The following is a 17,552-nucleotide window of genomic DNA, read 5'->3' as shown; positions in this document are numbered from 1 at the left end:
TGTGTTAAAACAAAATCGTTGAGAAAATTCAATTCAGTCAATTTATTTACTACAAACACATACGATTGTAGAAAATAGTCATTTAGAAAATTGCTTTCATGTTATAGTATCGGCAGCATTTTACAATTATTGGGTTCTGTTATTATATTTTTGTTCCGCCAAATGGCATGTCTGAGAACATCTGTAATTGCCAGGGTGCACATTTTACAACAATTTGAAATTTGAGCTCGTTATTGATAAGAATTATTTCATATTATATACAGATCCGTGTGAGAATGTGAAATGTCACTATGGATCATCATGTGTCGCTGGTTTATGTCAATGTCAGTTAGTTTGTTCCGATGACGATAGTAAGAAAGTGTGTGGAAGTGATGGCAGAAGTTACAAAAATGAATGTTATCTGAAGAAACAAGCTTGTGAGATGCAACAAAACATTCACATTAAATTTCAGGGGCCATGCGGTAAACAACTAATAATATTTTTTGAAACGCTGTTAATTATTGTTAATTATTGTTTAAAAAATAACAGTAATATTGGAAATAAATTTTAACTTTCGAGATCATTAACTTCAGACTGCCAAACTGTAAAAATATTTGTGAAAGCTCAGTCGCAACCGCCATGAACGCTGTCTTTTTTATAACCGTCTAAATGCTCCGATGAAGTCTGATGGTTTTTTTGAATCATTTGTGACAGTAAATATTTTGTCGCTATTTCAAAACAGTGTTTTGCGTTAGTTTTAGATTAAAGAGCAACAAAAAAAATCAACAACAATAATATAAAACAGTTATTTATTAATATTCTGATTGTTAGAAGACCCTGGAGCTAACATTTGCCTTTTTAAAAGGTTGTGTTGGCTCGAGATTGGTGGGCAACTCGGGTCAAACATTCGCGGTTTGTAAAATGGGACCCAGCAAGAGATATCAACAAATATTACCGATTACGCACAAAATTTGATCGGGTATGGAGGTGCACAGCCTATTAAACACCAAAAAACCAGTTTAACTCTTTGCGCAGAAAAGTAACTTGATCAAATTTTGCAACAACAAAAAACCAATTCTGGGTTGCAATTTGTCATTACAAAGCGAAAAAAAAGCTTTTTTGTATAAGATAAAATAAATAAAACAATAATTAAAAACAGACAGCAACTAACCTCGGGTTCACAATTGATTTAAGTTTGTAAATGAAATAACACATTAAAAAGCTCTCAGTCGTATGCATGTTTCAAATCAGGAAAATCAATCGACTATGCAACAGTTTGTTTTATGACTTGCCTGATCGCTCCATGGCGGTACTACAAACAACACTAAATCGAGCGGCAAAAATTGTTGGAGCTCTAAATATGATTATGTGTCTCCAATATTGAAAAAACTTCATTGGCTGACCGTCGACAAAAGAGAGGTGTTCAAAATTTCTACATCTGTCTACAAATCTATCAACGGTCTAGTTCTATCATATTTGTCTGGCACGTTCAAAAGAGATTTTCAAAAGCATCTGGAGCACATTTGAGATCTGATATTTCAATCAAACTCGTTGTTGATCCCAACCGCGAGTCTCCGTATAGGCACTCGTTACATTGGTGTCTCTGGACCAACTGCTTTGAACAACCTGCCTGCTTCTTTCAGCCTGTATGATTTTAAATCGAATCTGAAAACTTATCTATTTACATTATAATTCTTTAAAGATGAATTTTTTTTATTTAGTTGACATGTTCTAAATATTACTTTATTTTCGCTATAACGCATCGAATAATTTTTCTTTTCATTGCTCAGTTTTAATTTTATTTCTGTACAAAGCATTATTTGTTATTTCAATCATGTTATGTTACGTTCAAGTTTTGTTAGAGATGTTAGCGCTTTTGAGATTCTGCTTCATAAATATTTCAGCAAAAATAATAATAATCATCATCATCATCTAACAAGATGCAAAACCTGTAAAATATATAAATGATATAATATTCAATGCAGATTTTGATCAGTATTTGATACCTTATTTTAGTGGTTAATAATTGAACATTCAGAAAAGATATAGGTTTAGGGCGGCTTTTTTTTATCTTATATAAGCATCCTCAATAAAACTGAAATGAATGAAATGGAAGGATATCATTAGAAATCAACTGGATAGGAAAATACTAATTAAATTTATTAACAGTATAAAACATTAATTTTATAGTGGTAGGAAATTTGCCATTTATAATCATTTTAAAGGGAAATCGTTTCAACAAGTGAAAACTTGTTCACAATCGAATGACTCATAAAGGCTGCAATATATTGTTGCTTTGCATTATTTTATAATTTTAAACATTTTTTCATCAGCAGTAACTTTTAACATTCATGCAGATCCATGTGAGAATGTAAAATGTCACTATGGATCATCATGTGTCGCTGGTTCATGTCGATGTCAGTTTGCTTGTTCCGATGACGAAGATGATGGTAAGAAAGTGTGTGGAAGTGATGGCAGAAGTTACAAAAATGAATGTTATCTGAAGAAACAAGCTTGTGAGATGCAACAAAACATTCACATTAAATTTCAGGGACCATGCGGTAAAATTTAATTTATTTGTTTCTAAAAATTACGTTTTATTAAATATGAATGAATGAATAGTCTAGTCAGGATAGTCGATATCATTAAAGACATCTATTCTTGACCATATTGTATACGTGCAAAAAATTTTTTTTAAATGCCATTTTACTATTTCAAGTTTTATTATAATATTTGATTATTTTTAATTTATCTATAAAATTTTGTAGCCTTTTTAGACTTGTTTGTTTTTTAACAATGTTATCAAAAAACTTTTTAAAAACTTTTTGGCCATTTTCTATTAAGAAACTAAGTCCGCATAATGGTTTTTCGTTAACATGTCACGCTGCGGTTTTAAAATGTTGCTGATTGATCTTTACAAAAAATTTATCACACACGCCACATTATAATACATTGCATAAATTGCAATTGGTACCAATTAATTAATACTCTACAATTTACATGCAGCTCCGTGTGAGAATGTGAAATGTCACTTATTAATTATAAATGGTTCACATGGAAATAGCTTCAGCCAGTTAAAACTGCTATGGAAAAAATATATTATTCGTAAACTAATGTTTCGTTTCACATTATTTATGCTTATTAGAAATGCAGCTGTTTGAGTCAAGTTAGTTACATGTAACTATTAAATACCATTTTGTACATGAAAAACTGCATAAGGACTGGATGACGTACAAAGGCTGCGCCATGTAATCAATATGAGTTAAGTTATAGTTAGTAAAAAATATCATTATAAATATATTACAATATGAATATTTTTAATTTACTTATTAAAACTAGTACTTTTTATGTAATCTGTAAATGCAACTCTGAATATAACGCGTTAATGCAAAAGTTGTGTTATACAATTAAACGTCCTTCGACAGATTATATAACGTGTCGCTTGTTTGGCAACAAAAAAATTGACAAGCTTATGCAATGCTAGTGAATTTAAATGACCCAAAGAAATTTTTAGCCTTTTTTGAAAATGTTTTTATAATGTTTGAATTTATTAAAAATGAGGCTGATTTAAATTTATTAGCCCTAGAAACGCTACCTTTGATAGTAAGAAACATTTATGCCAGGTATAATAATTTTAACGGGAAATATTTTTCAGAACAAAAAGCCGCAACCAATAACCAAATTACTTAAAAAGGCGGCGACAAATATTCAAATTGCATTGATTTAAAATCTGTAACAACTTGTCATCAAAAATTCATTTTAACATACATGCAGATCCATGTGAGAATGTGAAATGTCACTATGGATCATCATGTGTCGCTGGTTTATGTCAATGTCAGTTAGTTTGTTCCGATGACGATAGTAAGAAAGTGTGTGGAAGTGATGGCAGAAGTTACAAAAATGAATGTTATCTGAAGAAACAAGCTTGTGAGATGCAACAAAACATTCACATTAAATTTCAGGGGCCATGCGGTAAATTTTAACTGACTATTTATTAACTTATAAAATTTTTAATACTCTGAGTATCAAAATACGTTTGTTAATAATTTTAAGTTTTCAAACAAAGTTAACGCCATATTGTTCAGCTACAAGAATGACACATTTCATAAATATGGTGTTGTAATTCCTTGACTTTCATAACTACCAACACCGAGGTTATAACTTCAATAATCTCTATATTTCCAACACCAGTGTTGTAGCTTCCAACGATAGCTAAGAGTTCGTTATTTCGTGAGTTTCCGATAGATGAACACAACTACTTTAAATGCAAACTTTGTTGAACGTTTATTTAAATACCATGAGTAGTAGACAATAAACTAATCTAAATAAATCATATTTACGACTTGTAACTTCAACCGACTTCACCTCGACTCGGAAGACATATTTATAATCCAATTTTACAGTCATAGATACAATATTTCTTTACACTCTATGGTTTACAACCCAAAGATTAAAAAGATAACAATAATCGAATAATTAATAATATCTTCTATCATTCCCGCGGTTATAACAATATATTTTAGTTAACGTTTAATTAATTGAAAGAAATATTTCTTTTTTTTTTTATTTTTCGTCTCTTAGTTTTAATCAGTGTAAAATTTAGAATTTTCAAGCGTTTTGAAAAATAGAAAGATATATTGTTTTAAAACCCATGCTTTAAAAATGATTTTTGAAGGATAAATTTTTTAAAATGTTTTTTTTAAAGGTTTCATTCCAAATTATTTGACTTTCCATTTCTTTAATTCTTTAACTTTATTTAAATGAATCTTTTTTTACGATGGAAAACGTAAAAACGTACTCAAGTATTTGTCATCACTGATATTTATACATATACGTAAAAATTAAAATTCATCTAAACTCAATGAATTTTGTTCAGATCCCTGCGAAGAAGTGACATGTTCGTTTGGATCCACATGTATTGTCGAAATTGCTAGATTGACGTCTTGCCAATGTTTTTTCAATTGTTTCGACGCCAGCAATAGTTCGAAACAAGTTTGTGGAAGCGACGGCAAAAGTTATAACAATGAATGTGAACTGAGAAAGCATGTTTGTGAAGAACAAGTGGACATTTTTGTTAAATCATTTGGACCTTGTGGTTTGTGCAGTTGCAATAAAACTTTTGCGTAATTTATATTTCGAAATTACTTTTCAGTAGATTTAAGAAATGTATTAAATGTTTTATGATTTAGTTTTTACCATTTTTTGTTCGCTGTTTAATGATTGTTTGTTTTTGTTTTTTCATTACTATAGTTTCTAAAACATTTTATCAATAGTGCATTTAGTTTATAATCGTTTATTAACACATTTGTTATTTTGTGTGTATTTTCTCAGTAGCATATTATTTGAACAGATGCATGTGAGAAGAAAATTTGCTACCACGGTTCTGTGTGTGTGACTGGCTTGAACGGTTCAGCCGAATGTCAGTGCTCCTTCAATTGTCTTCATGATAGGGACGATATGAAAATTTGTGGAAGTGATGGCAGAAGCTATAAAAATGAATGTGAGCTAAAAAAACATGCTTGTGAGATGAAGAAAGATTTGTATGTTTACGCATCAGGACCATGTGGTAGAATATCTTTTTTTTACTTAATTATGAAATTAAATTTAACATTTATGTCACGTTGCCTTGAACTGGTCAACCACGTAAATATTTAAAAACTGTTTATTTGTCATTGTACAGTACACTCACCAGGCCAATAAATTGAAATTTTTTTGTAAATGAAAATAATTACGTTACAAAATTAAAATTGAACAATTTATTAATTTATTTATAACATCACTTGGTGTACGATTTTTAAGTTTTTGAACGGTTCATCGATTTGTGATTATCAGTTTATCAGTCATCGTTAAATAGATGATTTTGATGATCTGATAGTTTTGTACACATTTCATTATTATTGTGAACCCTATAGCGAGACGCTGCCGTGTCTACTAGTTGTCTTCACTATGTGCGGTTGCGGGCATACCTTCAAACTGAATGTGTTTTAGTGCTGACAAGCAGTTGGTTTGCTTCTATTGAACGCATCCAGATTTGCCTTAGGTGGCTAGGTGGTCAAGTCTTACCGGTCAAGTCAATTCATGGCAGTTTTTATAACCCTCGGTTTTCCAAAGGGTAAGTACGATCTTTGTGACCAAAAAGCTGAATTGGACACTAGTAAACATTTTTCCCGGGACTGACAGATGTCTCTCTAAGTTTTCCATTCATGGAGCGAGTTTTGTTTTTGTTGAATGAAATGTTAATACTCTTTCTTCATTCCTCATGAACCTCATCGGACTGCCACACACGAATAGCGACGCGATGTAGCCATTCAGCACACAACGGCCACTTGATCTACGCATTTTTGGGTTAATACCACACGGACCTGGAGTTTTACTATTTTTCAAAGTTTTAAGAGCAGCGACAACTTCAAGAGTGGTTTAACACTAATTTTAGGGCTAGCAGTAGCTGAATGAGCAAACTTCAGCAATTTCTGCAAAAGGATTGACAATAGCGTTTAAGTAATAGGCAATTTTATTTTCACCATTTTTATATTTTTTCATCGTTCTCATTGATCATTTGACTCGCACTACCAACAATTAAGCTAAAAATACTCAAAATAAACGACCTAAGTCGCTCGTCTAAATGACTGAATTCTTCCATCCTGCAGAGCCAGTTTCCATGCCACGCCATTCTATCTTCCGAGATTTGACAATCACTGAAAAGTTGCATTTTGTAATCTCTACAAACTGTACAGATAGATAATTTACCTCAAACTGTGAAGTCTGGCTTGTCTTTTCTACACGATCAAAAGACGGATTGTATTTGTGATACATTTATGACGCATGGAAATTGCTTGCTGTTGTCTTAGTTATGAAGTTGCTAAATGAGTCCTAGAAGGAGAGTTCAATCTTTTATCGATCGACGCTACGTAAAATTGTTTCTCTACTTAAGATGCATATACTGCGGCCATTGCATCATCCTGCAACAGTTGTTTTGAGATTGAAGTTGGCTTTTTGCCACATGACGTTTTAAAGCTATGGCAAGTGTACCTATTACTGGCAAGTGATCAGTGTCAAATTTTAGGCTGCAAAAAACTTGACAGTTACGAACTGCTTGCCATTTGCTGTTTACCAAGATGTGATCAATCTTTTTAGCCATTCGTTGTTGAACGGATGCACAATAGCCAGGAAATCTAGATTGATCCTCAGCCGGACTGGAATAGAAAAAACTATAGTCACCAACACCCGCTACTGGACCTTTTGCAAGCCCATGATATAGTTCATCCACAAGGATTTTTGCGATCTCTCCATGTGCCACGCTTAATGTTAGTCCGTAAGTCAGGTTGTTGAGAAAGAAATACATAAGAATTACACTGTTAGGGTTAAGGTTAGAAAGATTTTGACTTTTCGTCTAGCCCATTTATTACTGAAGATCTGAACTGCGCTCTTCCTGATAACCCTCGCGATAACCTGGGTTATGACTTCATGAACAATACTTTGACTGTGAGTTTTTTCAGTTGTTTGCCAGACGAACGTAGATGGATAGAGAACCGAGTTGCAATCAAAGCAAGTCTTTGAAGCGTACTGGCACGACTGTTACTTTTTAGTTCTTTAGTTCCTTAGCCTTCCCTTAAAAAGGGTAAAACCGCATAGCAGTAGATGTTTGAATAAAGTTTTTCTTTTCCTAGATGAGTGTGTAGAGAATCCCATCTACTCGAAGCAGTTGGTTTTAAGGCGCCAGTTATTCGTTTTTGTCTTTTCTTTTGTTAGTTTAAACGGTTTTGCAACGGGAAGACCAAAGGTAGGACTTTGACTGTCAGTGGCTGTTTGAGACGCGCGCCATACTAGAGCATTCTTCAATGATTAGAGCTCAACCTCACCATCACACCGGCTATGACAATTTCTAAAATCACACTTTCTTAAGCATGTTTTGTTGTTGTAGGTTTTAAATTTTATGCTTGTTGGCGAAAATATAGCGTTTTAGAAATTAATAGCAAGATTGATAATAGTGGTAATGAGTTTGAAAATTAATTATTATTTAAAATTGCATAGAAGTTTTGCAAAAATAAAAACATTTAGAAAAATTGAAACAAAAATAATTATTAACGTCATACTTTTTTCCAGTAGTACATAGCAAAAATTATTAAAATATTTTTCTTTATAATTTTTAGCTAAATTTTTGAGTTAATTGAATAGTTACAAAATATTAAAAAATTTTGTCCATTTTTAAATTATAGTAAAAATAGTATAAATAATAAATAGTAATTTGTCAGCTATGAAAAGTTTCACAAATTGCACATAAAAATTAAATGGTGTTAGAAAATAATTTTTTTGTATTTATTTAATACAAATAATCCTAAACAGATTTGTGCTTAAAACAAAGTGTTGTGTCGATGTTAATTTCGATAATGCTATGGTGCCTCTTGGCCAGAATTATAATCATGTGATTTTTTTTGTGAAAAGTATACTGCCTGAAAGAAAACTGGCGTTGAACCATATTTATAAAAATAAATATATATAAAATATATTTAAAAAATCGAAATCAAATTTAAAACTCTAATTGCCAGAAAAAACACAATGCGCAAAATATTTTCAATTTGATTATTTACTTTTTGATACAGAAAAGCTGTAAAAACGGAACAGTTATTTAAAATTTAAAATAGTATGAAATAAATACAAAACTAACGATTCTAGATAAAAAAAATTAAAAAAACATTTAAAACAATAGTTTTTTTTATTGTAAAAGGAAGCGTGACAAAAATGAAAATAAAAAATTGTTGCTGACCATAGCATTTTTTTACTTAGACATTTTTAACAATACCACATTTTACATTTTGTCACTAACCTCAATGTTTTTAAAATACTTTAATACCTAATCTAATTTTAATATTATTGTAAATCGCTAAGATCCATGCGAAAATGTCGTGTGTCATCACGGTGCAGTATGTAAGAATGCATCATGTCACTGTACATTTGATTGTCCGGATGATAACAATGAAAGTAAAATTGTCTGTGGAAGCGATGGTCGAACTTACAAAAATGAATGTCAGCTAAAGAGATTGGCTTGTGAAAACAAAAGAAATATATCTCTCCGTTATAATGATCATTGTGGTAAGTTTTTACCAATAATTTTTTTCCAATAGCTTGCGAAATGTTTCGACAATCAGCAAACAAAATTTTTAGCGTTACAATATTACTTTTGATCCTTTTCCTTTTTAACTATCAAATTTAATCTACAATAAAATCTTGCAACTAAATTTTCTAGTCCAATTCGTTGCATTATTTCGATTTGACTTTACTTTAGCCTTCTGCCTTTTTCTTTCTCGATGTAACCGTTGCAACTGCCTCTTGGTTGGTGCACCTCAAACTCATTTGATTTCCAACGAGTAGTTTTATTTCCAACGGCATCGCAATGTTTTTTTTTATTCAACATTTATAATAATAGTATTTTAACAATAGCATTTATTTATTTTTATTTTATCAATTTGCATAACCATGTTTTCAATATTTCTAACGTTTCAAGCTGTTAAACGATAAAAAAGAAGCATTGACTTTACTTCTGCAACAGATCCTTGCAGGGAGCACAAATGTTCTCATTCGAAAAAGTGCATATTAGACAGAAACAGAAAACCGGTTTGTGAGTGTGATGCAAATTGTAGTTCCAAAGCAAGTCCAGTATGTGCCAATAATGGACAAACATACGTCAACGAGTGCTTATTTAAAGAACACACCTGCCTGAATGAACTAGATTTTAGAATTCTTCACAGTGGCCATTGTTTGTCAGGTTATTTAAATGTGAAAACTTTGAATATAATATTATTGTGGAAAAATAAGAAACATTGGCATTAATTTAATTTATTTAAATGGTGCAACTATAAGATGCTTAAAAAAATTTATGATCACATTTCATTAAATTTGTTGAATAGGTTTTTGTTTTTAATTTAAATTTATTCAACAATAAAAATGTAAACATCTTTAACTTTAAAATATAATGTTTAAGGTGATAATTTGTTTTGATCCTCAGAAACAAATCCTTGCGCCAGGTGGGACACTTGTGCACCCCATCAACAATGCATCGTTGATTCAAAGAACACTCCCAGATGCACATGCAACAACAAATGTCCAGCCATTTTGAAACCCGTTTGTGCCAGTGATGGACTGACGTATGATAGCGAGTGTCAAATGATTAGACAGGCATGTATCCAGGCGAAACACTTACAACAACTTTATGAAGGACCATGCGGCTAGTTATGATGATGAATAGCTACATCATTTTCAGTTATTATTTGTATATTTTATATCAATATTTTACATGACAGCGTTGTTAAAAATCAATAACGTTCACGATTGCTAATTTTTTTCGCTGATCCTATGGACAATCCACCTCCAATTGTTTCTGTCGCATATTACATTAACCAACTCTTTCAGGCCCAGATTAGCGTCTTTGGTGATTGAATTCAATCATCTTTTTTTGGTCTTTTCTTCTTCGTGTTCCACCTATTTTCCAATCGTCGTCATCTTTTCAAAATAAGGAAGTCTATTTTTTTAACCTCATAGATTTTATAGGTAACTTCGGTTGGCTTTATTTTTTCAAGCATTTATGTTAGTTATTTTTCGGTTCATAAAATTTTTAATAGTCTTTGCCAGCACCGTAGTTCAAACGCGTCTATTCTTTTTTGTCTGATTTTTTAACCGTCCAAGTTTATCCTCTATATACAAATACTGAAATTACTAATGTTTGAATCAGCTTCACCTTAGTTGTCAAGGAAATTTTCTTTGACCCTCCAAATCTTATTTAGATTAGTCATTGCCTTTTGCATTAGAATTATTCTTTGTTGTATTTTATTGCTGCATTTATCTTCCCATTAGTTATTAATCCAAGAAAATTAAATTCTTTGACGATTTCAAAATCTTCTCCTTCATGATTAAATGTTTTTGTACAGGAGTTGGTCATAATTTTAGTTTTTTCAATATTTAATAGCAGACCTGCATTTTTACTTGCAATTTTTTTTTAGAAATTAATCTCTTAACTGATTTTAATTTATCATAATTTACTTTCAGCCACGAAGGTGGCATCATCAGCATATCACAGATTGTTTTTCTGACTCCGGTTTTAAGATCATCTAGTTCGGCATTTTAAAATACCATTTCAGCGTTTAAATTAAATAAAAATGGAAATAAGATGCACCCTTGCCTCACTTCTTTTTAAATTTTAAACGATTAAGTTTTTTTTATATATTATGTGCAATGTTGCTCTAGAGGCAACTAGGTTTATCAAATGTCTCGGTAATCCCATTTTTTCAAAAACATTCAGAAACAGATCGTGGATAACACAGACAAAAGCTTTGCTATAGTCAATAAAACAAACTAATATCTTTTTTGTATTCATTTGCCTTTTAAATAATTCATTGTATGTTGACAATTTGATCTCTAGTGCCTCTTCTTTTTCTGAATCCAGTCTGTACCTCCGGTAACTCTCTATTCAGGTATTATTGCAACTGTGCTAATCTTCAGCATTATTTTGCTAGCATGTAAAATGAGTGCACTAGTTCAATAGTTAATGCAAACATTAGACAGAAATAAAACCGAAATATGTATAAATATTGATCTTTTCCAGTCTTCCGTCATTGTTGAGTACTCCATATTTCCTGGCATAGTGAGGTAAGTACTTTGATTGAGTCCTCCTGTAAATTTTGTATCCTTTCTTTTTGATTTTTCATTGGCTATGCTTTTTAAAGCCCGCCGTACTTTACTCTCTAAGATGTCCGATTCTTTCTCTGTCTAACATATTTTCTTCCTCTTTCAGGTTTTTTTAATTTTTTTATAGAGTTCCTTTGTACATTTTTTCCATCTTTCTTTTATCTCCTTTTTTGTGCGTCGATGCTAGATCCCCTGATATGGTTACCAACGAGAATTCCAGGCCGGAGTATGTACGGTTCTGTGACTGGTCTTTCAATAGTGTTAAGAATTGCTAATTAAATGGTCATTATCAATGTTTAAAAAATATTTGTTCATTCAATTGAACATAGTCAATTTTAGTTGAAAAACCTTTTTCTTTTTTTATTCTTTGAACTTGTATTCTATTCTTATATTCCATATTATATTCTTTAACTTAGTTAAAGGCATCAAGCTTTTTTTTAGCGTCCTTTCATAAAAAATTTTTTCTTAAATTTTTTCATGAATAAACCAGTTAAAAAAAGTCATTTTTTTTTGTGTATAATTTACATTTATCCATTTTGTAATTTTTTAAATGTCTCGTGATTTTCCTATCGTGTTCATGTCATCAATCTTTTTACATATCTTGTCTTCTGGTTTTTTATCTTTTTTTGTAAGTCTTTAAATTTTGCATTAAACTTTCTGAAAACATAATTTTTTTGCCTGTTTCGCCTAGATTAGATTGTGTGAGCCATTGTGAATTTTGTTATTACTGCGACTTGGTCTTATCTGCCTCTTCAAGAAAAAATATTTTTCATTTCTGTCCACATCTGTTCTGGTTTCTTATCTGTCCATTCAAATTCGGCAAAACGATTTTAAACCTTTACTTTAAATCTGCTGGAATATTAATCAAAGTATACTTTTTTATTTCTTCAAAACACTTAAATGACTTGTACAGAAGTTTTCAAAACAATAAGTTTTGTTTATCTGTTCTATGCGGCTTAACAAAATTTATTCTGCTGTTTCAGGGATTTTTTTGTTTTTTTTTTTAAATTTGTATAATCTGCTAATGCAATTTTTTATTAGCTTTAAATCAATTTTTTATGCTTTGTTACGTTTTTCCTTTGTTCCTGCTCAGCACAAATTGTATGAAGCCACGTACCCTGTTTATCAAATATTTAAAATTTTTGTTTTAATATTAACAATTTCAGAAAAAAATTTATATTTAATTAGTTATAAAAATTTTATCAGATGATGCATATTCGTGCAAGAGTACATCATGCGACCGAGGAGGTCGTTGTTCATTGAAAGATGGTCACGTTATTGAGTGTGTCTGTCCTCTTTGTCCACCCTATTTGCAAGAGGTCTGACTTGTTTGCAATAATTGTTTTTTTTTAAATAGCCTAAGTAAATTTTAATACAACTTTATAAATAACTATATAGTTTACCATGAAGTGTTGAAGTCAAAGTAGGTTGGAGTTTGAGATTTTTGCAACTCGACTCCGAAAAATATTAGAAATTTGTAAAAAAAAAATTAAGTTCGTTTTTTGATTTGAAAAAAATTGAGTTTGTTTTTTGATTCACTTTAAAGACAATGATGTTGTGATAATGTTAGGATGTTTCATCAGGGCCGGTATTAGATAGTTGGAGGCCTTTGGCAAAAAATTTAGTGACCCTAAATAAAATATTAAAAAAAACTATACATCAGAAAATTTTATATATTTTAAAATTTTCAACCTAAATGCGTTTTAGTACTGCGATTAATTTAAAAATCAGATATATAAAATTAATTCACCAAAATAAGATTTTTTAAAAAAGATGTTTTAGTCTTATATAAATTACACTTAAAAGAATTTAATATGAGAAATGAAACATATATACCAAAAGTTTATCTTCACTTAGAAATATTACCACAGAATATATAAATAAAATTGAAATGTTAAATCTAGGCAATGTATTAAAACTCTATCCGCGTCAATTAATGAATCAACGAATAACTTGAATATAAACAGCGTTTAAATCTCAGTCTAGGCTCTTAACGAAAATTTATTTTTCATGTTTTGATGGAGACAAAATCATCAATTAGTTGTGAATAGTTCAAAAAGACTGGACAATATTTTGTTCAACAGAAATCGTTGCCAGAGTGTTTAGACGTTTCGGCGTCATGGTAGTTCTCAAATAATTTTTTATCAACTTCAACTCTGAAAAATATTCTCCCAATGCAACAGGGATTGGAGTTATCAAAGCTAATAGGAAGACTGACCGCGACATTTGAAAAAGAAGTATTTAATTCACGATCGTAAGTTAAACGTATTACAATAAGAAAAGACAAGACCGTCTGTGATGATGCTTGAAAAATTTGCATTTTGTTGCACAAGTCATTAGATTAAGTATCTGCAGAACCTTATGCATCGGTTAGCGAAAAATTTAAATCTGAGCAACATTTCATCAAAAACTTTTGGTCAAACTATGCAACCTTTCTAATGTACAAAAATCAAAAAAATATCAATGGACGGATGGATGGATGGATGGATGGATGGATGGATGGATGGATGGATGGATGGAAGGACGGATGGATGGATGGATGGATAAATGTATAAATATAATTAATGTATATATATATATACAAACCGCACTTATTAGTTAATTGGGTGTTTATAGTAAGGCACTGTAAGTAAGCACTTTTAAGCAATGTATGTAAAATGAGTTGATAACAATTATAAGAGCGATAGGTAAATTTAAGATAAAATATAGCAGAGTGTTACTTCGATAGTAAGAAAAAAATGAATTGGTGAAACGAAGTTAAATAAAGTGATTTTGTAAATATGTAAAATGAAGTATAAGTAATTAAAATTTAAACTTGAGAAGCAAAAAGTTAAAAAAAAACAAAAAAGTTTTATATTTTTATTTATACATGTTCAAAAATATAAGAAATATTATTATTTTTCTGGTTAGTTTTCATAAAAACAACTAAAATGAATATTGAAATTAACTAAAGGTATGTGGCAGTAACTATGTAACGTATTCTAACGAGTGCTTCATGAAAAGGGATTCATGTCTTCGGAATGTTGACGTACAACTACTGCACCAGGGACCGTGTGGTTTGTATTTTTTTTAATTTGACTTCCAATTCTTTTTGTTTTATTGTTTGTTCAGCGTTTGTTAAATTGTCGTAATTTAGACTAATGTTTTATTTTTAATTACATTTTATACTAATTCACTGATAGAATAATAACAATTATTTTTTATTCAGGTTTTTTGATGTACTTTAACTATTATGAATTTTTTATATAATAGTTAATTTGTTTTGATAAACTCTGGCCTGTTAGTATAAAGTCGCTCACACGTTGTTCCAGGGTTGTGTTTGTAAATAGCATCTGAGCCGTCACGGAAATATAAAATAACTTTTTACACCGTTATTTTACTTAAGTGCTATTTTAATGTATGCATGTTAAGAGTTTTTGTTATTTACTGTGAATAAGCTATGTTTTGTTTTTTTTTTGTTGCGGTAAAATATTTCAGATGTGCACAGGACGGTAAATAAGCAGGTCAACCGAAAGTTCTACGTAGTGTTAACATTGTTAAATAATAAATAATTTATTACGCGCCAAACCAATTATATATTGCGGAAATAGTTTTTACATGCGGTCAGTCATCTTACAATCTTTTTTTAGACAAGTTTTGAAAATTATATTATATTATAAGGAATTAAAATTTAAAATGACACGGAGGAAACGGGGAAAAATTAAAAAAAATTACATCAGGAAATATAATGATAGGGTTAAGCCAATTATGATGACGATGATGATGAAAAAGAGGAAGATGATGATGGTGATGACAGATACCTTAATTACCTCAGTTAACCCTTAACATACCAAGCCAATGTCATCAACATTGTTTACCAAGCTGGGGTCCTCAAGGGACCCCAATTATTTTTTGATATTTCTCAGTTATTTGATGATTATTGGGTGTTTTAAGATATTTTTTAGTAAAACAAGTATTCTGAGCATAATTGATTTATCTTTTCATCGATTATTCAAAATTTTCATCCGTTTAAAATAATATAATGAAAAATTTATTATAATAAAAATAGGTAAATGTTATGTATGTATATATTATATTTATAAATTTATATATATCAATCATTGGTTGCTATCCCTGCAATCCTTGGCGCATGTCAGTGGTGATTGTCTTCCTGTGTGTTTCACAGACAAAACGTTTACATTCTCCACACACAGACTGTGTTAACTTTTTTGTCTTTGTTTCTGGGACAGTAGGAACATCTTCCCCTTTTGATCTGCTGCTGCCTTGATGCTGATGGTATATTTTGGGTTGTAGTGTTGCGTGCTACAACTACTCCTGCAGCTTCAATTGCTTTGACAACTGGAAGGTGGAGACCATTTAGATTGGTTGCCCTACGTAGAATGTTGGGTTTGGTCAGTTCTTTGCCTAATTCTAACAAAAATTGATATCTAATATTCTTCATATGTCTATTCCAGTCATTGTTTTTCGACATCCAAATTATGAAGGCATTCAGGGCACCAATATCGAGCATATTCATGAAAAGTCTTAGAGGCCATCTTGAGGTTTGTCTAGCACAAGAATATTCTCTAACCAATTTATCTGCATTGTCCACTCCACCCTTAGTATTATTGTATTCCAGTATCATGTTGGGCTTCCTGTGACTTTCAGAGGATACTGAATTATCTAGAGATTGAGTTGAGAGTAAACGGACTGTTTTGTTTTTCTTTGGGACATAGCTAACTACCGCTACCCCGTTAGAAAATATAAATTTTGATGAAAGTATGTCTCGTCCTCTTGCATTTTCTATAACTGCAGGAATATCAGTTTTTTTAGCTCTCAATGTTCCTGTCATGGTGATGCTTTTTTGCAGCAAAAATTCTGCAGTCTTCACGGATGTAAAAAAAAATTGTCTGTAGTGACACCTCTTCCAGATCCACCAAGTCACATACTACGCGGTGTCCTAAATTTTTCTCTGGTGCATTTCCTGGAAGCTTTCCAGTGTAGACTTGTAAGTTGTACAAATATGAAGGCCACCCATATTTTTATTCCATATTTTGCTGGTTTTGATTTCATGTACTGCCTCATCGGACATTTGGCGTAAAAAGCGTTTGGCAATTTATTACAAACCAATCCCAAACTTCACGAATAGCTGCAAGTTTATCAGTTGTTCTACTTTGAGCACGTGGTAATTTGTCGTCAAACCTGATAAATTGAAGGATGAGTGCAAATCTGTTTCATGCCATGGCAGCAGTAAAAACAGCACGACGAATATATATCTGTCGTCCACATTTCAGAAATATTTCCCTTTCTACAGCGAAGAGCTCCAGCAATCAGCAGAACACCAAAAAATGCTTTTATTTCAACAGGGTCTACATCTGTCCAAGCTTTCTGTTTATTCGAATCAGCAGTTGCATTGAAATCATTAATATCTCTAGAAGCTTCAGCATTGGTGAAGGTGCATATAGCATCCACAATTCGGTTGTCAAAGAACCAGTTGAAAATTTGAAAATTTCAGATATCGTCGATGCAACATTAATTGCGCGTGTTGGCCCGGGTGATCCCTTGACAATGTTATATTGACGACGGCGAGATGATGGTGGCACAGAACTTGTCCATCTTCTACCTGATTTTATTGTGAATTCATCTTCATCCGAATTTGTATCCGAATTTTCACTAGCACTGTCACTACATCAGAATTTACTTCAAGATTGTCCTCCAATTCTGATGCATCTCCTGCTGGTATAAATTCTTCATCAGATTGTTCCAATACATCTTCCGGGTTACTGTCACTGATTTCACATTCATCTAACATTCGGAGAATCTCATCTGTAGTTTGTCTACGAGCCATTTTTCTTATTTTCAAACGTTTACGTTTATATTTTATGTTATCAAAATCTTTACAGCAAATTATAAAC

General features: G+C 31.3%; 1 protein-coding gene across 1 annotated transcript in view; it reads left to right on the top strand.

The window, feature by feature from the left end:
- Positions 1–358: 358 nt before the first annotated feature.
- The window catches only part of HELRODRAFT_70359 (hypothetical protein), a gene marked incomplete at both ends in the record, with an annotated part of 33,125 nt that continues 15,931 nt past the window's right edge, over positions 359–17,552 (top strand). Inside the window, 6 exons of the mRNA XM_009031875.1 lie at positions 359–492; positions 2,257–2,540; positions 3,754–3,951; positions 4,868–5,083; positions 5,330–5,545; positions 8,866–9,069. Coding sequence (XP_009030123.1) covers positions 359–492; positions 2,257–2,540; positions 3,754–3,951; positions 4,868–5,083; positions 5,330–5,545; positions 8,866–9,069 — 1,252 coding nt within the window. The remainder of the gene's footprint in view (positions 493–2,256; positions 2,541–3,753; positions 3,952–4,867; positions 5,084–5,329; positions 5,546–8,865; positions 9,070–17,552) is intronic.

The sequence above is a fragment of the Helobdella robusta genome, assembly GCF_000326865.2.
Source record: "Helobdella robusta unplaced genomic scaffold HELROscaffold_8, whole genome shotgun sequence".
NCBI lineage: Eukaryota > Metazoa > Annelida > Clitellata > Rhynchobdellida > Glossiphoniidae > Helobdella > Helobdella robusta.
This window is presented reverse-complemented; position numbering and strand designations above follow the sequence as displayed.